The 25,546-nt window shown below is 43.4% G+C and overlaps 1 protein-coding gene across 1 annotated transcript; it reads left to right on the top strand.

The window, feature by feature from the left end:
• The first annotated feature begins 11,790 nt into the window (after positions 1-11,790).
• On the top strand, positions 11,791-14,486 carry LOC109415245 (CLIP domain-containing serine protease B4-like). The gene is made up of 4 exons (XM_019689140.3): positions 11,791-12,688; positions 12,744-13,144; positions 13,204-13,496; positions 13,550-14,486. Exons 1-4 carry the CDS (start codon positions 12,455-12,457, stop codon positions 13,849-13,851), a joined length of 1,230 nt encoding a protein of 409 aa, XP_019544685.3. The 5' UTR covers positions 11,791-12,454; the 3' UTR covers positions 13,852-14,486.
• The last annotated feature ends 11,060 nt before the right edge of the window (positions 14,487-25,546 follow it).

Genomic DNA, 25,546 nt, shown 5'->3' on the forward strand with positions numbered 1-25,546 from the left:
CACGAAGAGTAGGCACAGATAATCCGTTGCTTTTTTTCGTTACAAATGGCTGCAAATTGCTAGGTATGGACGATCGTTGATAGGAAGTGACCTAATGATCATGACATTTGTGTTTTCCTGGGTTTTCTTGACAACGACCAAAACAAACTTACCAGACTGATAACGTTTGTTCGGAGCTACTTTTATTTGGAAATATGTATGTACATTTAGCTCCCCACGTACTTCGCAGATCGGTGCAATCGTATGTTGTTTGAATGCATGTAAAATGTGACTAAAATAATGTTGATAATCATAAGCTTTGGGCATTTATCAGTATTTTTGTTGCAAAGTAATAGATCGTCTTCTCTTCTCGGCGTGACGTACGTCCCAACCAGGACATTTTTAGATTCGATTCCTTCAAGCACCTTTTTCCAGCACAGCCCGTATCGTTACACCTGGAGATCACCACAACAAACAGAATCGTAAATCGACCACATTCTGATTGACGAACGGCACTTTTCCGACAATATCGACGTCAGGACCTATAGTGGCGCTAATATCGACTCTGATCACTACCTGGTGATGGTTAAACTGCGCCCAAAACTCTCCGTTATTAACAATGTACAGTACCGGCGGCCGCCCCGGTACGATCTAGAGCAGTGATTCCCAAAGTGGGCGAAATCCCCCCCTTGGGGGCGAAAATCGGGCCCAGGGGGGCGAAAATTTTAGAAATCAAAATTGGGGGGCGAAAATACTATAAAGGGGGGCGATTATTTCAATGATTGGAAAACAGCAAAAGTATTGAATTACAATTCGAGAATGTGAACTGAATCATAAAATCTCCCTGGCATTCAAGCTTACAGTTCAAGTTTGGTCTAGGATAATAAAAAATGCTGAGACTATTAAACATAAGCATCGACTTAATTTTACAGAATTATTGGTATTTATGTGGACTCTTTGTCAAAATTGCTAGATAATAATGCTACACGTATTTCTGAAGGGTTTGTGTGATTCTGGAAAGCTAAATAAACATATATTTGGAAACTCATTTAATGAACATTCGTGAATCGTGATTAGTTTTTGTCAAAATTATGAAAAGAACATATTTTTTCTCGCGAATTGATGAGAAAAATTGCGTTTCCACTCGTAGGCAGACTTATTCATGGTGGAAATTCCAGCAAAAACATGAATATCAGACGAATTTCAGAACACTTTTCTGATGAAATTCGTATCACAGTGCTTTCAAACAACTGTGTTTGAAAATATTTCCAAACTTTACTGAAGTTAATTTGAAAACATTCCAAAAATTCTGCGTAAAAATCCATTCAAATCTAGTCATGAATGCTGCATATTAACTTATTTGATAATTTATTTAAAACACAGGAAGCATTCATATTTATACGAAGCTCATTGACTACATTTGATAATACGCCGATATTTATTATTATTTTTTCTTTATTACATATCAATATTTTCGGCCCTCGGCAACACACCGATATTTTTCTGAGTTGCACTGTTTTCACATAACATATGTTTGTAATTGTTTTCAAATTCTCCACCAGTCTTATTTGACTACTTGTGACCAAACATTGACTCTCAGTTGTTGAAAAAATCCTTTTAAGAACAATGAGTAAACATCTGGTTGTGAATGTCAAGTGTTCATATGTGATCACTTCGTTTTATTTTGATTAATTAATGTTCAATTTTGAATAATCGATGTTCAATTAACAACGGTTTGAGAAGTAGGCATAAACACGATTTCAATATTTTTGTAAGTACCTACAATTAAAATTCATCATTTTTTATATCAAATGCAGAAAATCAACGCATTTACAAAACAATTTAATGAAAATGAGAGTGACACAGATTTAGATACACTGAATGGCAAAGCTAGATTTATCACAGTAGCGCTTTTGAAGGCTTTACTGCCGTGAATCGCAAGTCAGTCTCATCTGTAAAAAGTAGGCATTGAGAAAATGGACTATGTTTCAAAAGTCGATTTCTAAGTGAAATTTCTAAAAATCGCCATGACTTGAACACTTCTGCTATCATTATGAAACTTTCACAAATCGTTTCAAACGTAAAAACGTTACAACGAAAAATATAAAATTGGCTAAAACAGAGATCGGTTTTGTACTACAGGGTACACCAGTTCGTAATGGGACTGACTTGCGGTTACTTTTCATTATGTGACAATCTGACTTGGTGTTGTTTTTCGATTTTACTGAACAAACTGTATATTTTTATTTACGCAGATCACACGAGGAAAGATCGAAAACTGCCATTGACCCAATTTTGCCTAAAATGCAGATGGGATCGACTTGCGCTTCATGGCAGTTTAGCTAAGCACAGTTTCAGCCTTCTACTGTAGAAAAAATAAAATCTCACCTAGGGGGGCGAAAATATTTTTTTGAAGCTCTAAGGGGGCGATACCTCCTAAAAGTTTGGGAAACATTGATCTAGAGCAACTGAAGCAACCGAATGTCGCCACCGCATACGCGCAGAATCTCGAGGCAGCGTTGCCGGACGAGGGTGTGCTCGATGTGGCCCCTCTAGAGGACTGCTGGAGTACAGTAAAAGCAGCCATCAACAACGTAGCCGAGAGCACTATCGGGTACGTAGAACGGAGTCGACGAAACGATTGGTTCGACGAGGAGTGCAGAGCGGTTCTGGAGGAGAAGGATTCAGCGCGGGCGGTAATGCTGCAGCATGGAACTCGACAGAATGTGGAGCGATACAGACAGAAGCGGAAGCAGCAGACCCGTCTCTTCCGGGAGAAAAAGCGCCGCATGGAAGAAGCGGAGTGCGAGTAAATGGAACTGCTGTGCCGTTCACAAGAAACACGTAAGTTCTATCAGAAGCTCAACGCATCCCGCAAAGGCTACGTTTCGAAAGCTGAAATCTGCAGGGATAAGAGCGGGAGCCTCCTGACGGACAAACGTGAGGTGATCGAAAGGTGGAAGCATTTCGACGAGCACCTGAATGGCGAAGAGAATGTAGGCACGGAGGACCAAGGCAGCGGAGGAAATGACTATGTTGGTGCAGCAGAGGACGGGAACGAACCAACTCCCACGCTGAGGGAAGTTAAGGATGCCATCCACCAGCTCAAAAACAACAAAGCGGCTGGTAAGGACGGTATCGAAGCAGAACTCATCAAGATGGGCCCGGAAAAGTTGGCCACCTGTCTGCACCAGTTAGTAGTCAAGATCTGGGAAACCGCTACACCCAGATCATCTTCCTTCGTCTTTCACCTAAAGTAAATGAGTTCGTGGGAAGTTATCAAGCCGTTCATCGTTCATCGACTTCAAAGCGGCATACGACAGTATCGACTGCACAGAGCTATGGAAAATCATGGACGAGAACAGCTTTCCCGGGAAGCTTACCAGACTGATAAGAGCAACGATGGACGGTGTGCAGAACAGCGTAAGGATTTCGGGTGAACTATCCAGTTCATTCGAATCTCGACGGGGACTACGACAAGGTGATGGATGGACTTTCCTGCCTACTATTCAACATCGCCCTGGAAGGTGTTATGCGACGAGCCGGGCTCAACAGCCGGGGTACAATCTTCACGAAATCCGGCCAATTTGTCTGTTTTGCGGATGACATGAACATAATTGCTAGAACATTTGGAACGGTGGCAGAATTGTACACCCGCCTGAAACGCGAAGCAGCAAAGGTCGGACTGGTGGTGAATGCGGCTAAGACAAAGTACATGCTGGTAGGTGGGACTGAGCGAGACAGGACAAGCCTTGGCAGCAATGTTACGATAGACGGAGATACTTTCGAGGTGGTAGAAGAATTCGTCTACCTCGGTTCCTTGCTAACGGCTGACAATAACGTGAGCCGTGAAATACGAAGGCGCATCATCAGTGGAAGTCGTGCCTACCATGGGCTCCAGAAGAACTGCGGTCAAAAAAGATTCACCCCCGCACCAAATGTACCATGTACAAGACGTTAATAAGACCGGTGGTTCTCTACGGACACGAGACATGGACGATGCTCGAGGAAGACCTGCAAGCACTCGGAGTTTTCGAGCGACGGGTGCTAAGGACGATCTTCGGCGACGAGCCCGCTGCACTTTACGGCGAACCCGGCGAAAGTGGCCAAAGCCGGAAGGATACGATGGGCAGGGCATGTTGCAAGAATGCCGGACAACAACCCTGCAAAGCTGGTGTTTGCTAACCATCCGGTTGGTACAAGAAGGCGTGGAGCGCAGAGAGCACGATGGGCGGATCAAGTGGAGCGTGATCTGGCGAGTGTTGGGCGTGACCGATGTTGGAGAGCTGCAGCTGCAAATCAAGTATTTTGGCGGCTAATTGTTGATTCAGTATTATCATGAGTTTGATGTTAACTAAATAAATGAAAAATGACTCTCTTCTCGACCCACTTAACACACTCCTATGGTCGCCGAACCCTTCGTCTCTCCGGAACCGCCAAGAAGGCATTGCTTGAGAGAGGGGCTTGAGCACATCGCACCCTCAAGGTTAGCCTCCCACATGTTCGACCTCTGCTATGCGAAGTGCGGGCATTCGAAGAGCACATTTTCCGCCGTTTCCTCCCTATTTGCACACTCCGGACATGAGGGCGAATCTGCATGCCCGAACCAATGCAAATACCACCCATGGCCCGACAGGAATTGTGTCAGGTGAATGTTCACTTCGCCATGGGGCCTACACGTCCACCGAGACACGCTCGGTATGAGCCTGTGTGTCTATCTACTCTTGGTCGAAGAGTCCCAGACTCTCTGCCATTTCACCATGGACGAAGCTCTGGCGTTTCGTCGCGCACCTCTAGTACCTCTTTCTTCGTAGCCCTCAACATCCTCGGCCAGCACTAGTGCTATCGGCATCATGGCCGCTAGTATGCATACCGCGTCTTTTGAGACGGTATGGTATGCAACTGGCCACCCTAAGGCACATTAGCCTATGTGTGCTCTCTAGTCTGTCAACATTCCTCTTCACTTTGAGCGCGTTCGACCATGCGGCGGCTTTACTGACGCGAGCAGCTTTCGCTTACTCGAGACAACTGGCGAACTGTTTGACATCATCCTAGATAATGCCGTAACCGCTACGCTCGCCCTCTTACAAGCATACTCGACATGACTACTGAAGTTCAACTTGTCGTCGACCATGACTCCAAGTAGCTTCAGTAAGCGACAAGACTCGATCGAGCACCTGCCCGTGGTGACCACTGCCTGTTGTGCAGACTTGCGGTTGTTGTTTCCCGGCCGTGTCTAATAGGCAAATTGGTCTATATGCCGACGGGTCGCCTGGTGGCTTCCCGTGCTTGGGCAATAGAATCAATTTTTGCCATTTCCACCTCTCCGGACACTCGCCTCTATCCAGGCATCTCTGCATAGCCAATCTGACCATGTTAGACTGGTTTCGATGGCTGCTTTGATAGACACCGTCGGAATGCTATCCGGGCCCGGGGCCTTGTTCAGCTTAAGTGATTTCGCAATTGCGGCTAACTCATCATTCGTCACTCGGGGAGCCTCGCTCGGACCGGGATGGTCTTGCAGCGGGAGTGGCCATTGTCTTATCTCATGGTGCGGGAACAACGTTTGCACAATCCTCTGCAGCATCACGGGAGAGCGTTCCGGTGGTGCAGATGTGCCTTTCATTTTGCACACGACTACCCGGTAGGCATCTTCCCAGGGGATTGTGTTGGCCGTTTGACAGAGATCATTGAAGCACGCCCGCTGACGCGCCTTGATCTCTTTGTTCAGTGCCAATTTTGCCGCCCTGTATGCCACCTCTCGCTCCGTTCTCAACTCATCGGTTCGGGCTCTTTGCATCCTTCTCCTTGCCCTGTGGAAAGATGCACGGAGCTTCGTGATTTCTTGACACCACCAGTATTCCGGTCTTCGTCCATTCCTGGGTATGGATCGTCTCGGCATTGCCGCATCACACGCTCGTCTCAGGGTACCAACTAGACCGTCGCTAGACATGTAGTCGGTGTTCTGCTCCAACCCTCCAGTCTGAGCTAGGGTTTAGACCCGGGCCCCAAAAGGTCACATCAATGATGGACTCCGCACCGTTCCTGCTACATGTGCTTGCACTGCCGACATACGCAACCTCAACGTTTGAACCCGCCATAGCCTCGAGTAGAGTCCAACCTCTCTCGTTCGTAGAACGACTACCCCACTTGACCACCAACGTATTAAACTCCCCACCGATGACCAAGGGACTCAGTCCTACTAGTGCGCTTGCCAGTGAGTCTAGCATGGACGAGAACTGGTCTATCGGCCACCTGGCTGGGGCATAGCAACTGCAGTACTACACCCCGTCGATCTTCGCAATTGCGAAGCCCTTACACGTCGTGGAGATTATCTCCTGGACCGGATACTGACCGGTCGTACAGATCATCGCTTTCTTAGCCTTATCCGCTACCCAGTCTCCGTTATTAGGGGGTGGGGGGTTCTTTGCTCCGAGCTCGTTTCGCGACCGGCTTGGGGTTGCTCGCACTACGCGGGCTTTTACCACTCACCGGCCGCTCCTCGTCGACTGATCTCGGCCTTTTGGCTTGGGCCGAGATTTTTGCTCTTTCTGCAGCCCCACCTGGCTGCACCCTATTCGCGCTCTCTGTAGAGGGGCGGCCTGTTTGCGTAGACCTCTCTTCTCTATCCGCGCCAGTCACCTTGCCTCGCTCGACCAAGAGGTCATACTCCTTCTTGGCCTAGGCCACCGAATCGCGGAGCCTCAGCAACCCTTTTTTAAGATCTTTGCTGATGTTGTTCCGCCCGCTAGCGTATCTGATCATCTCGTCGAGCTGTTCAGCGACCACCAGCAGCTTCGGAAGCCCATCTTCACCTGCCGTGGCCCTAATACCGGAGATCCCTTTTCAACCGCGGGCTTGGATCCAACCCAGTAGACCGACGCCACGACAGCACCGCTACCGGGACTTCCTCTCCGCGGCCACTTAATCGCTGTAAGGGTCGATGTCGACCGCAGGGCACCGGTATGATCTACGAAGCCGACTCCGAACCCCTGGACCACCTTTTGTACCGCATCTGATCTAGCCATTCTCCGAGTCCACGCGCCACCTCCTCTGTAGCTCACAGACGATATGGGTGATAGCCGTTGGAACGGCGTTCCAGCCAAACTTGTCCCTACACATCCTCTGGATCAAATTGTCCGGAGTTGTGTCCTCTCCGGATGTGGCAAGCATGCGGTCACGCATTGTTCGAAAACGCGGGCACACGAACAAAACATGTTCCGTCGTTTCCTCTAAACTAGCACAAACAGGTAGATACTGTCAGAAACAACCATGGCCTGGAAGAACCTGTGTCAGGTGGAATGTTACTTCCCCATGGCGCCTATTAATCCAAATATCTTCCCTTGATATCAACCTAAGGGGCTACTTTCCTTTTGGTTGAACTGTCCCATGCGCCTACCGAAGGTGGTCGATCATCACGACCAAGTGTTTGACGGAGTGCTTCGATGTGATAGTGTACTCGTTTACACTGATCACCGCCTGCTGCTCCGACTTTCGGTTGTCAACAACCGTCACCTCAGTTTTGTGGTGAGTCAACTCCAATTTCCTGGACCTCATCCTCCACAACCCCGATCGAGTGGTCGGTAGTCAACTTCACCTCCTCGATCGCTTCACCGTAGACTTTGAGCGTAATGTCGTCGGCAAATCCGAAAATTTCCACTCCCACCGGGTACTCTAACCTCAACACCTCGTCGTACATGACGTTCCATAACCCAGGATGGAACCTTGCGGGACTGCTGAGGTTATGTGAAAGCAAAAGTTACTTCCGAGAATCTTGTACCCGAGTATCCCCAGACGCAAGAGCGCATCGGCAATAGCAGACGAGCTGGCGTTATTAAACGCATTCCTTACATCCAGAGTCACTACTGCGCAGTAGTGAATCCCCCTTCTCTTACGCTCAAGTGCTTTCTCGACGGTTTTTTTTTATCAGACAGGGTAGCATCTACGGTCAACCTCCCCTTCTGGAAGCCGTACTGGCTACTCGAAAGACCTTTTTCACCCTCGGTGTACCTCAACATTCTATTGAGGATTATCTTTTGAAGCACCTTCTCCGCCGTGTCGATCAAGCATATTGGTCTATATGCCGACGGGTCTCCGGGTGGTTTCCCCGCCTTTGGCAATAGAACCAAGCTCTGACTTTTCCACACTGCTGGGAAAACTCTCTCGTCCAGGCATTTCTGTATAGCAGACCTGAACATCTCGGGAGCCTATGCAATAGCTACTTTTAAGGCCAGGTTCGGAACTCCGTCCGGACCTGGGACCTTACCTAGGTCAAATATTATAAATTAAAAAAAAAAAAAAACTTTAAAATCTTTGCCTACGCTAAGGGACCTTGCTATCCCCGCAAGTTCCACACCGGTGACCCTCTCCTCATTGCCAGCCCCAGTCTCCGGCTGTCCTACGAAAGGAAGCCAAGGACTAGGGTCATGACACGGAAAAGCCCCTTGATGATCACCTCCAATATCTCTGGTGATTGCTCTGTAGGAGCCATCACACCTCTCATCTTGGCCATCACGATCCTGTAGGCATCACCCCACGGGTTCGTATTGGCACTCTGACAGAGACCCTCGAAGCGGGCTTTTTTGCTTGCTCTTATCTCAGTATTCAGCGCAGCTTTTGCAGCGGCGAACACCACCCACCGTTCATTTCGCTCTTCCTCTGATCGTGCTCGCTGCATCCACCGCCTAGTTTGTAGGCAAGCGCGGCGCATGTCCTCAATCGTTTGAGTCCACCAGTAGGCCGGTAGCCTCCCATTGCTAGGGTGGACTCGCCTAGTCATTGTCGCATCGCACGCACACGAGAACACCGTCACCAGCCCGTCTCCGTCTAAACCAAGTAGGTTTCACTCACGACGGAGTGCCTCCCTAAATACCTATTTGTCGAAGTATGATGTCTTCCATCTGCGAGGGCTTGGTTTTTGCCTTGCCACCTCTTCCTCTAATCGCTGCCTGCTGATGTTGTAGTCGATACTGTAGCGAACCACCAGGTGATCGCTGTGAGTGTACATCTACGTCTACTCTCCAGTTCGAACTACTTGTTAGGCCAGGACTACAAAAAGTCACGTCAATAATCGATTCCGCACCGTTTAGGCTAAAAGTACTCTTGGTACCGACATTGGCCATATCGACATCTAGTATGCCCAGTGTCTCTAGCAGAATCTGACCCCGCTGGTTTGTGGAATGGCTTCCCCATTTCACGGCCCAGGCATTAAAGTCACCCGCTATTATCGCCGGCCTTCGCCCTGTTGGCACGGTCGTCATATAGTTCAGCATTTGCGAGAACTGCTCGATCGGCCACCGCGGAGGCGCATAACAGCTACAGAAGAAGACCCCGTTTACTTTGGCGACCACGAAGCCCTCATAAGTAGTAGACACCAACTCCTGGACGGGGTATCGTTTATACCGCCACCATTTTTCTGGAGTCATCCGCGACCCAATTGCTGTTGCCAGCGGGTGCTCGGTATGGGTCCGCTATGATGGCGATATCCATCCTCCACTCAATATCCAAGATGGCGGCTATTCAATGGAGTTTTAGGCCCTTAAATCATGCAATATGGGTGAATGTATGGGTCAACGTTGTATGGAGAAACTTCAAATTTGATCGTATCAACCCGGAACAAAGCTTTTTCAATCTATATTAGCGTCCAAAACAACTGTGCAATATTTGGGAGCTATTGGTTGCGTCCCCGTATTCCGCATTGCGATTGAAATTTGTATGGAAGTTAGTATAGGAAAACGAACTTTTTTGCATTTTACTCATAAGTTAAATTCTTTTTTCAAATATGATGTAACTAATAACGTTAAAGTATAGCCTAGGATATGCCGAAAAACTTTGCTGAAGACCGCAAAGTGATCCGACGCTTGTGAAACAAGTTATTCGCCTGGTAACTTAGGCCAAAAATTGAGATTTTATTATTGATATTATTCCTTTACATGTTAAATGTTAAGCACCACCGGGCAATCTGTACGCTATAACTTTTTTCACAAGTGTCGGATCACTTTGCGGTCTTCGTCAAAGTTTTCCGGCATATCCTAGGCTATACTTTACCGTCATTGGTTAGATTGTTTTAGACGAAAAATTTCAATTTATGAGAAAAATGCAAAAAGAACGTTTTGCCATACTGAATTCCATACAAATTTCAATCGCAATGCGGAATACGGGGAAGCAACCAATCGCTCCCAAATTTTACACAGTTGCACAGGACACTAAAATGAATCGAAAAAGCTTTGTTCCGAAAAATCGACTTTGTTGACCCAGTCTAAATGGTATGGGGAAGATGTCCGGAGTCTAAAAATGGCAACCAGAATATCCAAGATGGTGGTCCAAAATCCTAGATGGCGTTTTTTTAATGGAGTTTAGGCCCTTGAACCAAGAAAAATTGGTATATTTGGTATGGGCAAGATGTCTGGAGTCCAAAAACAATGACCGCAATATCCAACATGGCGATCTCATATCTAAGATGGCAGCTCAAAATGCAAGATGAAGGTTGTTTATTGGTGTTTTAGGCTTAAGAACCATAAAATATGGGTATATAATATAGAGAATATGTCTGCAGTCCAATAAAAGCGTCCAGAATATCCAAGATGGCGTTCTGAAATCTAAGATGTCGTTCCAATCTTCAAGGTGGTGGCTGTCGAATGGTGTTTTAGACTAAGAAATCATTCAATAAGAATATATCTGGTATGCGGAAGAAGTCTGAAGTTCACAAATTGCGGCCTGAATTCCCAAGATGGCGGTTCAAATTCAAGATTGCGGCTCTTTCAAGAGTTTAAGGCTCAAACATCAAAAGCAAGATAAACGATATGATTTCTGGTGCCATGAAATGGACTTTTGATAAACGTATGAGTGTGCGATATTCATCAACATGTCACTTGAATTTTGTTGAAATGGGTATTTGAAGGCACGAGAAAAGGCGCCATCACCGCTAGGTGGTTTATTTAGGGTTTTCGTGAATGGTACAGATTACCCCTCCCCTTAAACATCCCCTAGTATGAGAAATGATCTTCAGTTTCCCTGAAGTAGCCTTTTCCTCCTCTGCCTTGCGTCTGTGCCTTAGTTCTCCTTTCTTAAAGAATTTCCCCGTTTCTACAAATATGTGCAATAAAAACACTTGTATACAATGGATTTTCAAATGAAAAGCTTCTTACGATTTACGGTACTGTAACGTGCAACCAATTCAGTTCATGGGAAACTTGGAAGATAGTGCTGTTCGCTAATTTCGTTAAGTAATTTTACTCCTAATCAATTGTTCCGTGAACTTTGTTGCACGTGCCTATCTGGCAAAGTTCTTAACATTGCTATTGACTTGAAATATAACACTTCAACGGTCATCAAGTCCTAGTTCAAGAGAGACTTCATTGGAGTACCTACCAAAAAGAAGCGTATAGCAAAGCACTTTCAACATTAGACTGATTCAGAAAAATGTGTTTTAAGTTTTTTCTTGTTTATTCGTTTATTTGGAAGGCTCGGGCGCCACTTGGGCATAACAGACCCGAAATAATCTTTACATTTTTTATGTTGTTTTTACATTTTGTTTTTTAATTTATACTGACTTAATATCATGTTAGATTTGGGAGCCGTGTGTTTGAAGTTATAGTATCAATCATTAGATATTGATTGTTTGTGTTGTAAGATATACGGGTTCTACAAAATTTGTGTTGAATTTAACCTTGGTAGTGGTTCATTACTATTCAATTGATTTGATTTAAATAAAATAATTGATTACTTTCAACCAAATAGAACACCTGATTATATTATAACATAACTACAGAATGTAGTTCTGCGTGAGCAACCATGGAATTAACTGTAACAATCATTATTCCCAAAATATTACATTTCAGTCCAGAATATAAGCCACTGTGTCAGTCTATCCCCAATAATTCATCATGTGTCAGCACATATATCATGTTTCGAACGTGCCAATCCAAATATCTCTTCGATTTGATCTCCGCAACACACTTGATGACATGTTTGTTTCGTTTAGAACCGGTGCGGTGGCGATGACGAGCCTCCACTTGACGGGAAAGGAAATGGATAAGGCCTCGTAAAAACTGTCTACCGCAGCTATCGCTTTGCCTACTTATCCCGAAAAAAAAAGCTGATTAATTCACGTTTTGATCAAAGTTTCTATTCTTCGAAATGGGATCGGAATCGGAGACCGCCGTCGAACAGCTTTAGTCAAAGGAATGTGTTTTAGGGGTTTGATATGGTGATACCAAAGCTTTCCACCGTCCAAAAGGCTAATTAAAACCATACAACCGAAAATTAGAACGATCTAACCTGATCGTGTTAACGACCGCACAATAGCTCAGGTTATGCTAATGAGAGCAGCCTCCCACTTGTATTGTCCACCGAGCGAGCTATTCTTGGCCGAGAGAAACCCTTTTCGGATAGAAAGCGGTCAATTTGCAAACATGCGTACCAGTTGCGAAAAGCCACCCTCCAAGGTCAGGTCGGAATTCGGAACAGCTAGCAGATGGCCCCGTGGACTTTGGCGGTTGTTATCCTGGCAGTTGGTGTTTTACGTAGAACAGTGGACTGCGGTGTACACCATGATCGGTGTGTTGATCTGGACGGATTCGTTGGACGGTGTGTAAAATTGTCCAAATGTGAACCTATGGCCGATATTTGGCGGACTCGGGTTAGAACGATTAGGCAAAGTGAACGCTTGGCGGATAGTTTGTGTGGAGGATATCGAAGGAATCCTTTGGTGAGTTGGTGGAAATTCTCAATGGTATGGCTTGTGTAATGATTGTTCGTTCTAGGTCTGCTGTATTGACGATCGCGAGAGTTCTCTGGGCGGTAATGTGATAAGTTTTGCGAAACCACCATGGAGTACATCTACCATCAAGGTTCCCAAGTTGAGCACTACTCGCAGAACGTGGGGTAATTGGAGTTCAACAACAACGGCAAGGACGAAATCGACAACGAAGTCAACTAGGGCGACCAAGTCAACTAGCAGAACTACTACTTCAAAGATCGTTGAGGACGATGATGAAACTGCAGCTCAACAGATTACGTTAACCGAGTTCCCGTGGTCTGCCCTGATTCAGTATCGGAAGTTAGCTGGCATCTACGGATTTCACTGCGGTGGAACCCTAATCAACGAACGCTACGTAGTGACGGCAGCGCACTGCGTGAAGGCCGTTCCTCGAAATTGGGAAATGTAAAATTATTCTCATGCATTTCATAACAAAAATCCACTCACATCCATCATCCTTCTAGATCCCTTGTACGGTTGGGAGAGTTCGACATCAAGAATTCAGGAGCCGACTGCGATGCAGATCAGTGCAGCAGCCCTCCCGTGGATATCGAGGTGGAGCATATAGTTGTGCACGAAGAGTACGTCACTCGTCTGTTGAGTCAGTACCACGATATAGCGCTGATCAGATTGGTAACCGACGTTCGCCCAACGAACTTCATCCGACCAATTCAGTTGCCATCTCCAGACATTGAAGGTCTGTTGTTCACTACCCTTACAACGGCCGTCTCAGCGGGTTGGGGTCGAACGAAAACAGGTAAGCGGATCAAATTTTTGTGGCCACACAGTCACTTAACCGTCTGTCCGTAGGATCAGCCAGCACGTTGAAAATGAAGGTCCTGCTCAACTTGGAGACACTCAGCTACTGTGCCGAGTCGTACAAATCGTCCGGAATCAAGCTGAGGGATGGGCAGCTGTGTGCCAGCGAGTGGCGTGGAACCGGAGTGTGCAGTTGTGACTCCGGAGGACCGCTGATGGTACAAACGGGTGGACAGTTCTATCTGATTGGGATTGTGAGTCTCGGGCCTGCCAAGTGCGGGTTGAAAAATGCTCCCGGAGTGTATACCAGTGTCGTTAGGTACACCGAGTGGATTCGGAGGAATATTTATTAGGATGGTGTATGTTGGTGGAATTTATTTATGTTTAGGATCCATTAGAAATAATACATTTGATATTCGTGTACAAACATTGCACGAGTTGCAATGGACGCAATAATTTACACTTAAGCATGTCATCATTGATACTCACACAATATCTATAACGAGTTTAACCTTCCGTAACTCGCGTGGTTGACCACCACCGCCAGCACTACGCTGATGCTGAACTCAAAATGCGAGATTTTTTCAACGTGTTGTACAAAATACAACCACGTGATTGCTCGGGGGTTTAAGTGCTTCAGGGATTATGCTGACTCATCTGGATATCTGGGGAAGGAACTGTTCTTAGGTAGAACGTTTCAATTCCCCATCGTCGACATTACTCATTATTTCTAATATTAAGCTTGCTTATTTTTGTATGATTATTGTTTTTATTTCTAGCAGATAACAAACAGAAATGTATTGATAGCCGATTGAATAATAAACTGACGGAAAAACTCTCATTTGGAATTGCAACGTTGAACGGGATGTTGTTTCTTCATCGTTTATTATTGTTTTAATTCTCAATCACAATTACGTTAGGGTGGCCCTATAAAATGCGGTAGAATTCTTTGTATCCAAATAAAAAAACACCGTCGTGCAGAAACGGGTTGCTACTTTGGACAGTTTAGTAAGCCAATGTTTACAAATATTATTAATGGCTAAATCAATTTTGGTATTCAATATTGTTGAAAAGCATCGTTGTCTGCTAAACGGTTTTTGACATAATGTCATCATTGATATAGAAATATCAACGCTTTTTCCGTGACTGAAAACCGAAAAACTCCCATAGTTAATGTCATCATTGCTTGCCAGAACGAGAAAAACCTTCACGTTCGAATTAATATGTTCATAAGGCCTAACAACATTTGCGTTCCAAAACATGTTTCTGATAGTCCGAGTGCCAAGGAAGGACTCTAAGCTCAACTGGGCATCATGGTCCTCCGGAAAGTAGGGGATTGATGTCAGGCCCTACGAGCCAGCCGTAAAAAAGCATTGTAATGGAAAATCAGCAACAGAATAATACGAACCGGGACCAACGGCAACGACCCCAGCGAACAAAAAAGTCTTACAATTGAAACCTCGGTTCGTGGAACTGTCGATCTCTCAACTTCTTTGGAAGCACCCGTATACCCGGATTAATGGTGCGAACGTTTTCCACAGAGCTATGGAAAATCATAGACGAAAACGGCTTTCCAGGGAAGCTGACTGGACTGATTAAAGCAACGATGGACGGTTTGCAAAACTGCGTTAGAGTTTCGAATGAACTAGACTGCGGCAAGGTGACGGACTCTCATACCTACTCTTCAACATCGCTGTGGAAGATTTAATGCAACGAGCCAGGCTCAACAGGCGGGGTACGATTTTCACAATAACCGGTCAATTTGAGTGCTTTGCGGACGACATGAAATACGAAGGCGCATCATTAGTGGAAGTCATGCATACTTATGGGCTCCAGAAAAAGCTGAGGTTTAAAAAGATTCATCCACGCACCAAGTGCACCATGTACAAGACGCTGATGAGACTGGTGTTCCCCTATGGACAGTACCCGGAGTTTTCGAGTGACGCGTGCTAAGACCCCTGTACGTACAGGGGAATGGTGTGTGGCGGAGAAGAATGAATCACGAGCTCGCTGCACTCTACGGCGAATCCAGCAACCAGAAGGTAGGCAAAGCCGGAAGGATACGATGGGCGGGGCATGTTGCAAGAATGCCGGACAACCACCCTGCAAGGTTGGTGTTCACTACTGATCCGGTTGGCACAAGAGGGCGTGGAGCGCTGAGAGCACGATGGGCGGACTAGGTGGAGCGTGACTTGGCGAACATTTGGCGTGACCGACGCGACGATGAAGAGTGGCAACCACAAACCGAGTATTGTGGCGTACCATTGTTGATTTTTTTTTATCTTAAATGTGATGTTGAGCAAATAAATATATGTATGCATCTTGTTATTCCATTCGAGAATCTTGTGGGGATTCTTCCCACGATTTCCCCTGGAATTCCTCCAGATCGTTCACTCAGGATTGTTACTGGGATATCTCGAATATTTCTTTTAAGGATTCCTCCAGAAATTCCTCCCGAGATGCTTTAAGGAGTTTTCCTGACTCTGCCAAAGGGATTACTCATGATTTCCTTTCCAGAATTCTTTCTGGGATTCCTTCATGGATTATTACCTGAATTTCTTCCGGAATTATACCAGGGATTCTACTTGGAATTCCTTTATTCTACTTTCGAACGTTACAACTTTAGTAATTTCAACAGGGAGTGGTTTTTTAAATGTCCCCTGGGTTCCCAGCAAGTATTCATCTAGAAATTCCTTTCTACAGATAGAGATTCTTTCAAGAAACGCTTCCCACAATCTTTTTGACGTAGGACTACGTCTCTGTTTTCTATACCCGGTGTCATTTCAAAATTTATGAAACCAAGAGCGTTACGTTTGAGTGAAAGATTTTAAACGCTCACAGTACCTTTCCCACTGAACGAAATGATAAACAAATCCCGTTATCCGAGAGATGAAACTCCCGCGTTCAATTTGTAATATTCGGTGAACCTGAAAATCATTGATAAATAGTTGAAAAGTTGTTTTAAAGTTAGACATTGAAATCGCTGAAATCTATAAATATGGGTAGCGGACAAATTTTCTCGTTCAGTATACCAACGCTCTCTGATTGGTGCGCATCGTGGGGGCAACTACGATGCAGGAAGGAATGCGATCATGCGAGAGCTGATCGTCAGTTCCATTTCGACCACCGTCGAGGTGACACCTCGAGCTGGGCAGCGGCACATCGACTCAGCGACGACACTTGGCTATCGTACTGATAGCACCAGGAATCTCATTCACAACAGCAAGCGGCGGGCCAGTTTTCGACTGCGTCTAGCGTTGAGCGCGGAGAAAATCAACACGAATTGCGTGGCATTGTAAATTCATCAAAATCGTCCATTATTCAAACGGTTCTTTTCAGGACTATCGAAAAAGATTTCTCAAGAGTTAATTGGATGAATTTCCACCCTCGATCGAGAAAGGTGAACCTAGTGCAAAGCAAGGACAGAGCGGCGTTTCTCAGCAAAAGCAAAGCCGGTCATTAATCGCATGCACGGCAGCAAGCGGCGGGCCAGTTTTCGGTGGCGTTCAGCATTTAGTGCGGAGAAAACAAACACGCATAGTGGCATAGTGAATTCATTTAATTTTCCTCCTAATTTAAGGACCATCGAAAATGATTTTTCAAGAGCTGTGAATCGGATAATTCCATTCCAACGAACGGGAAAAGTGTAGTACAACCGAAAAGTGAATGATTTTGAATGCTTGGTGACTCAGTCAGCAACAATTATGACGTCTAATTGTTCCACCCGGACTTTGGCAACGCATTATCATATCCGGACCATTTTGCGTGAAAAATGTTTCAATTCTAACATTTTCCAAATTAAAATGATCTAAATCATCTAATATTTTGGTTACATTATCCGTTCAATGGAAATTTTCTCATTTCTCGGTTGATTTATCGTTTGATGCATCTGGAGCATAAGGGGCGGGTCATGCAAACGAAATTAACTGAAAAGCCAGCCGAATGGGAGGAGCTTCATCTGCCAATCTAGGGGTATAAAAGCAGTGTTCTCTGTTTTCTTTCGTCATTTTCGTTGGATCAGTCAAGGAGGTTGGAGGTGGATGTCACCTCCAGCAAGGCAGCAGCACAACAACCCAGCGACACTTCTCGGATATCGTGCTGATGATAGCACTTGGAATCGCATCCATGGCAGCGGCGGTGGGCCAATTTTCGACGGCGTCCAGCATTCTCCGCACTCCGCAGCGAAAACCAACATGCATTGCATGGCATGGTGAATGCATCAAAATCGTCCATTATTCAAACCGGTCCTTTTCAGGACCATCGAAAATGATTCCTCAAGAGTTAATTGGATAATTTCCAACATCGATCGAGATGTAGTGCAACCAAAAAGCAAAAGACAGAGCATCGTTGCCAGCAATAGTGAAACTGGTCATTATTGTAATCCACGGCGGTCCAGTTTTCGGTGGCGTTTATCATTCAGCACGGAGAAAACCAACACGCATTGCGTGACATGGTGAATTCATGCCATTTCGTTCCTAAAATCGTCAATTAATCAAACGGTCTTGTTCAGGACCTCCGTTAATTATTCCTTAAGAGTTTGTGAATCAGCTAATTTCATTCCATCGAACGAGAAAAGTGTGGTGCAATTGAGAAGTGAAAGATTGAATACTTGGTGGCCCAGCAATAATGATGAAACCGGTCACTAATGGCCTAATGGTTCCACCCGGAATTTAACAACGCATTATTCTATCCGAACTATATTGCGTGAAACATTGTTTAATTAAAATTAAGTTTAAACATTTTTCGAAAATGTTCGAAGGTGAATATATGACGAAGCCACACCTAGAATTTTCTAGAGCACACATCTGAAGAACCGAATGTCGGTTTGCGCTTAAAAGTTGATCGTTTGGTTACCCGCTGGTGGTTTGCTCATTTCTCGGTTGGTTAGTTGCTTGATGCGTCTGGAGCATTCGGGGCGGGTCATGCAAACGAAATAAACTGGAAAGCCAGCCAAATGGGAGGAGCCTAATCTACTAATCAAGGGGAATAAAAGCAGTGACCTCTGTTTTCTTCCGTCATTTTCGTTGAATCAGTCAAAGGGAATGGATGTCACCTCCGCAGCTGCGCACCAATCCTGCGATGACTCTCGGCTATTTAGCTGATAGAACCAGGAATCTCTAGAATCTGGAACCAGGAATCTCAGGCTATATGGAACAGGGCCCATATCGTCGGTTTCCTGCAATAGGGGCACAACTCAAAAAATGTGAATTTTCAGAATGAGCGTTTGAAAATTGGCAAACTTGAAGCACTTCCTACAAGTTCACTTATTTCTCTCATTATTCGACAAAAGTAAACGAATTTTGATTGTTGTATCATAGAAAGGGGCTGAAGGACTATCTGTTTCATGATTTTTGGATTACTATTTTTCATCGACTATTGAAAAAGTTGACTGATTTTGAGTTGTGCCTTTATTGCGGAAAATTGGTGAAAATTCAAAAATCTCGCGTTTCTCAACAAATTTTGGAACGGGTCTTTGTGAGATGAAAGTTTGCATAGTTTTTCATCATTTGCCATCAAAATCTCAAAAACGACCAATTTTGAGTTGTGCCCCTATTGCAGGAAACCGACGATATAGCCGAGGCGGTAAACACACGGGTATTCAGCATGACCATGCTGAGGGTAACGGGTTCGATTCCCGGTCGGTCCAGGATCTTTTTGTAAAGGAAATTTCCTTGACTTCCTTGGGCATAGAGTATCTTCGTGCCTGCCATACGATATGCACATGCAAAATGGTCATTGGCAGAGGAAGCTCTCAGTTAATTACTTTGGAAGTGCTCATAGAACACTAAGCTGAGAAGCAGGCTTTGTCCCAGTGAGGACGTTACGCCAAGAAGAAGAAGAAGAAGAACCAGGAATCTCATCCACGGCAGTAAGCGATGGCAGTTTTCGATGGCTTCCAGCATTCAGTGCGGATAATTTTCAATTGTCTTGCCGAAATCTCTTGTTATTTAAAAGGTTCTTTTCAGGACCAGTGAAAATTATTCCTCCAGAGTTATGAATCGGATAATTAAAAGCGACAGACTGAAAACTTAGCAACAGCATAGCCGGCCTCTAATTGTTGTTCGCGTAACTATACAACGTATTGTTGAATCTAGCAATTGAGTTGTGTCAAATACACATGGCTACGGTGGCTCCATCTGTTAATTTCATAGCGGCAATTTTAGTTATTTTAATTATTGTTGCGATCGCAATATGATGTTTGGGAAGCTATGGCTTAACGCCTTTCAATATTATAATCATTCTTTCCTTTCGACGAAAATTCTTTCAAACTACGGTTGAACATTTATCTTCAAAATAAAATAATACTCAACCCTCAAGTGATGGCCAACCGCGCGAGTTACGGAAGGTTTAACTAATTAACATCTTATGAATGCGTTCAGTGAAATGGATCACATAGGTAACAACTTTAATCAACACATCACTCCGCCGATTTGAATTTTGCCAGCATACATTGTGTAGGCCTTTTATCGTCGGTTTCCTGCAATAGGGGCACAACTCAAAAAATGTGAATTTTCAGAATAAGCGTTTGAAAATTGGCAATCATGAAGCACCTCCTGCAAATTCACTTATTTCTCTCATCATTTGACAAAAGTAAACAAATTTTGATTGTTGTATCATTGAAAGGGGCTGAAGGACTATCTGTTTCATGAATTTTTGACAACTATTTTTCAACGACTATTGAAAAAATTGACTGATTTTGAGTTGTGCCCTTACTGCGGAAAATTGGTGAAAATGCCCAAATCTCGCGTTTCTCATCGAATTTTGGAACGGGTCTTTGTGAGATGAAATTTTACATAGTTTTTCATCATTTGCCATCAAAATCTCAAAAATGACATATTTTGAGTTGTGCCCCTATTGCAGGAAACCGACGTTATGTGATAAATTCGTTATGCATTTATTTACGAAGGTCGGACAACAATGACACGAAAAATCAGCTGATTTAAGACTTCAAATTAAAGGGCCCATTTCAATATATAAAAGTCGGAACCTCATTCCAGCCTTTGTCCTACGTCAACAATGCGGTTATGTCTCAGACATTACCCACCCCTAGTTTTTATGATTTTTTTTCCTGAAATCCTTTCGGGATTTCTTTCTACATATATTTCTCATAGGAATCATTCCAAGATTTTTTTCAAGGTTTTCTCCAATTTCTCTCGGGGACTCTTCTTAGAAACCTTCATTGGATTGACCATAGGATTTTTCGCGGAATTCTTTGAAGGATGCTTTGAGTATTCCATGATGCCTTCAAATATTTTCCTATGATTTCGCCCTAGATTTCTCTAAGTTTTTATTCCTCCGGATAATTTTACCGGGATTCCCGCTACTCCATATTAGGAGAAGACTTTTTGTTCATTAGTGTGACAAACTATGTTATTCTTCTTCTTTATGGTTCCCACTGGCCTGCCTCTCTTCAACTTAGTGTTCCTTGAGCACTTCCACAGTTATGAATTGAAAGGCTTTGTTTGCCTGCCATTGCATGAATTTGCATATTGTGAGGATAGCACAAAGATACACTATGCCGAGGAAGTCGAGCAAATGTTCCCGACCGGAACGAGAATCGAACCAGCCGTCTCCGGATTGGCGATCCATAGCCTAAACAACTACGCTAACGGGAGACCCTGTAATGAATCATGCATTAGGCGTTGTCCACATATTACGTAACGCTCTAGGGCAGGGGTTCTCAAACTTTTTCAGCTTGCGACCCACTTTTGGTTTTAAAAGAATTTGGAGACCCACCAGCACGAAAATTTATAAATTAAGTTATTTTTTGCTGATTTGGACTACCTTTTTAAATAAATAATTTTTATCACTTTCATAGATTGTGATAAACTAACGTGACGTAGCCCTTTTTGTTTATTTACAGTGTTTTGTTTTAGTTTTTTTTTCGGAAAGTATATGAAAGGTTAAGGTGCCCAAGTTTACAGCTCTTGGTTTATAACTCTTGATCTTAAAAATTTGAGATAACATTCCAAGTTTCTACTAATATATTTAACCAGTCTGGCTCCAGATAGAGTGGCAATTTTATGCTACTTTAAAATCTATTGCTAATTAACTGAAAACTTTCCATTTTTCGGTAAAACAGGATATAACGAAAAGCTACCGCAACTGCCAGATTACTGATTTTCTTACAATGTGATTTACATAACATTGATATTCTTATAGGTATCATCGATCGACCCTAGCGATGCCTTGGAAACGATGCCGATGATCCTTGTTTGTTGTTGGTTTCAGACAGGCCCGTGCACAGAAGTGGCACCAAGGGAGGGGTTTTTCCCAATTTCGGCAAAAGGCGGAGCATTTCATCATGCAAGCATAATTTGATTTGGTCATTTTTTTTTTCAATGATATGTTGACTTTTTGGCTGCGGTAGGACTTTGACAGTAGAACTTGATGGCGCAGAGTGGAAATTTTTCTAAAAATCCGCTGGATAGTACTGTTGGATGATTAGATGAGTTCTCTTGAAATTTTGAATTATATCCTTCATACACACATATTTTATTGCTATTTTCATTGAAACCACTTTTCAGCTGTTCCGTTAAAGTTCAGATTACCGATATTCATCTGAAGTTCGGTAAAGGTAAGGTTTCTTGTCGAAGTTTGGTACATATTTTTTTGCTGATTTTTGGAATTTCTAAATTATTTGATATTTCTACGGCGTGTAAGTCTAACAGAAAATGCTAACTACAAACAATAATTTGATCTAATTTTTTCCCAGAACACAAATAAAATCCTAAATTTTATCCTAATCTTAAGACTTTCTATTGGAAACTCATAGTTTCAGAATCGATTTTAGAATGAAGAAGAACGAAGATTTTTTTCTTTAAATATTTAATATACTCCAGACAAGACTTATAATAGGGTGGGACGGGTCACCTTTCAAGCAGTTCAGATTTTCTTATATATTCTCCATATCCATAACACTTAAACAAGAGCTACTAGTAAACTTTTTATTAATTTATTTAGAAAATATAATAACCCAAATAAAAAAGAAAAACTAGAAATAACTCTTCTAGTAATGGATTTTCCAAGGGAGTATTTGAAAATTAGAAAAATGGCTAGCATCATCATTTGACATAAGTTATTAAAGACTTCGCGACCCAACAAAAATTAGTCCGCGACCCACCAGTGGGTCGCGACCCATAGTTTGAGAAACGCTGCTCTAGGGGGAGGGGGGAGTACGAACGAGCGTTACGGTCGATACAAAAATTTTAAGGTTTTCATACAAAAAAGCGTTACGGAGGGGGGAGGGGGGGTCATAAATTGTCGATTTTAGCGTTACGTAATAAATGGATGCTGCCTTAGAAATTGGAAAATATACTACAAGAGTCAGAAGAAGGTCAAAATCTGCTTAATTGTTTTTTCATCCTTTCCGCATATTCTTCATTACTCCAATTAACGTAGTCTTGAACATGTTTTACAGTTCTACGGTCACATGACAGATCATACATAAGCAAGATAAGGCGTTGTCCACATATTACGTAACGCTCTAGGGGGAGGGGGGGAGTACGAACGAGCGTTACGGTCCATACAAAAATTTTAAGGTTTTCATACAAAAAAGCGTTACGGAGGGGGGAGGGGGGGTCATAAATTGTCGATTTTAGCGTTACGTAATAAATGGATGCTGCCTAAAGACAAAACATATATTCTACTTTATCGACATTGATGCCGTCCTGTTTCTGCTCATGTTACATCTGGCATGCGACCTAAGAACTGTCAAACATTTTGGAGTTTATGTTTCGTGGTGTAATAAAGAATTTGGACGTTGATACTTTGTGAGTTGGGATTGTAGCGATGGGTACCCCCGTTTATTTCAGATAGAGGGGGCAACCTGCAGAAAGCTGTAGATCCTTCGCATCCCGCTAGTCAATGAGAGTTAATTGTGATCCATCGTCTAAGAAGGCGTAACATCTATGGTAACACCTCACGTATGGTGCCTCTCTAGGGTGGTGTCAATTTTTAAAAATCTCTCCGGAATGTGATTTCCCAAGTGGAAAGTAATCCACTGGTCGAAATAAGTAAGCTGCGCAAAAATAAGCGATTTCGGTTGGTATTTAGGGGTGGTGCAAAGGGTTTAAGTGGAATTGATGCTAGAGCCAACAACGAAAAAACATTTCATATTATTTTTTAAAATAACTTTTCTAGACTAAATCGGTGATTCTAAAACCCAATTGAGCCAAATTTGACATCATGATTGCGATATCTCTACTGATTTCTGAGATATTTGAAAAAAAAAAGATATTTTAGTATTTTTGGAAATATTTTTTTGGAAATATTTTCAGAATCCAAACTAAAATAAGACTTTTTTCAAATATCTCGGAAACCAGTAGAGATATCGAAATTATGATGGCTCAATTGCTCAACCGATATAGTCTAGAAAAGTTATTAAAAAAATATTTGAGATTTTTTTCAATTTTGGCTCTTGCATCAATTCCACTTAAATCTTAATTAAATACCCTAAATATAGCCCGAATTCGCTCATTCCTGGAGACACCCAAATGACAACCCAAAGTTTGCAACCATATCCAACCATGTGCTGGTAGGTGGCCGACACTTCTCGGTCGCCATTGATGTTAGTAAGAGTATGCGGTATACCGAATGATTTCGCCACATACATCTCGAAACGAAATTCCGTGGAATTTCACGGAATTCAACTAGGCGAAAATAGTCTAATAAATTTCGAAAACAAATACATAGTGTAAGTGTCCATAAAGTGAACTGAAAAATGTTAAAAAAAAAACATCTCGAATACCGAGAGACAAACCACTCCCGAACTGAAAGTCTGTTGGGCGACGGGTGGTGTGGGGAAGATGGGTGGCAAAGACTGGCCATGCCCACCAAACCTCACGGGTACCAAGCGATGACGGGTACTAGCGGGAAGCGGCCTTGGGGACGATCGGTGAAACTTATCACTTTGATCTTTCGGAGGGAACGCAGACAAAAAAATGGGCAACACATGTGTTCACTTCGATGCTCCGTTACTTATATATTGATTTCAATCAACTGATAGGCTACGAACTGCATGGCAAGTCAATGACGTAAGCGAGAACAAATAAATCGAAAAGGAAAAGTGTCAAACCGAAATCTTTACCTACTGAAATATTTCCGGCTACAGCGCCAGTTCAATTTATTACCAGCCATAGTCATGTTTGCGAAACAATCTAATCTGAATTGGAGCGGACCTGGTGTGATGGATAGAACACTTGACTATCACGCCGAGGACCTGGGATCGAATCCCACTCCCGACAAACTCGCAAAAATATGAGTTCTTCCTTCGGAAGGGAAGTAAAGCGTGGGTCCCCAGATAAACTAGCCTACATAAGTCCCGAGATAAGGGCTACATGGCTAAAAATGATCTGAATTAAAAGGAATTCACAAATCTCCTATATAGGGTATATGTACCATTCCTTGGCCTAATTTGCAAACCGCTTTGACAATTTTAACCATAACTCATGAATTAATAGCACTAGAAATAATATGTTGATCTTATTACACACTCTAGGCAATGCATGTTTCACCAATTGGAAGTAAACTAACGTAAATATTTAAGAATTTACTTAATTAAGTTAAAAAGATTCGATGCGATGGTATGCAACGTTGGTCTATGGTACAAAAATTGGCCTATTAGTGGATACAACGTTGGCCTATTGCTTTCTATGCACTAGAACCAGTTATTATCTCATTTTTCAATATTTCTGCTGAAGTATTATCTCTGTTTGTTCACCAATCTTACTTTTAAATTACATTTTCGGAGCCAAATTTTCAAAAAACTATAAATAAATCACTTAAACTAAAGTTCTTTCTTAATTTAGTAACGGAAACAACGCAACCCAATTATTGTGTTATATTTTTACAGTCACCGCACACAAAATCTTTCTTCCTGTTCGTTCTTTCTGGTTCTTACGCAAACAATGTTGTTGACGTCACTTTATCGGTGTTAGTAACGTCACTTTACTGATGGGCCAAGATTTGGGTACATAGTAAAAAAAATGTCCTCAATATTCGGCCCACATTCAATTTGTAAAATAGTTATTATTCGTTGAAAACAAG

Source organism: Aedes albopictus, chromosome 3 (assembly GCF_035046485.1).
Source record: "Aedes albopictus strain Foshan chromosome 3, AalbF5, whole genome shotgun sequence".
NCBI lineage: Eukaryota > Metazoa > Arthropoda > Insecta > Diptera > Culicidae > Aedes > Aedes albopictus.

Excerpts from the sequence above, each read along its gene's own strand:
- LOC109415245 (XM_019689140.3), top strand. The coding sequence starts at position 12,455 with ATGGCCCCGTGGACTTTGGCGGTTGTTATCCTGGCAGTTGGTGTTTTA. Across the intron at positions 12,689-12,743 it reads GATATCGAAGGAATCCTTTG|GTCTGCTGTATTGACGATCG; the intron begins GTGAGTTGGTGG and ends TGTTCGTTCTAG. Across the intron at positions 13,497-13,549 it reads TTGGGGTCGAACGAAAACAG|GATCAGCCAGCACGTTGAAA; the intron begins GTAAGCGGATCA and ends GTCTGTCCGTAG.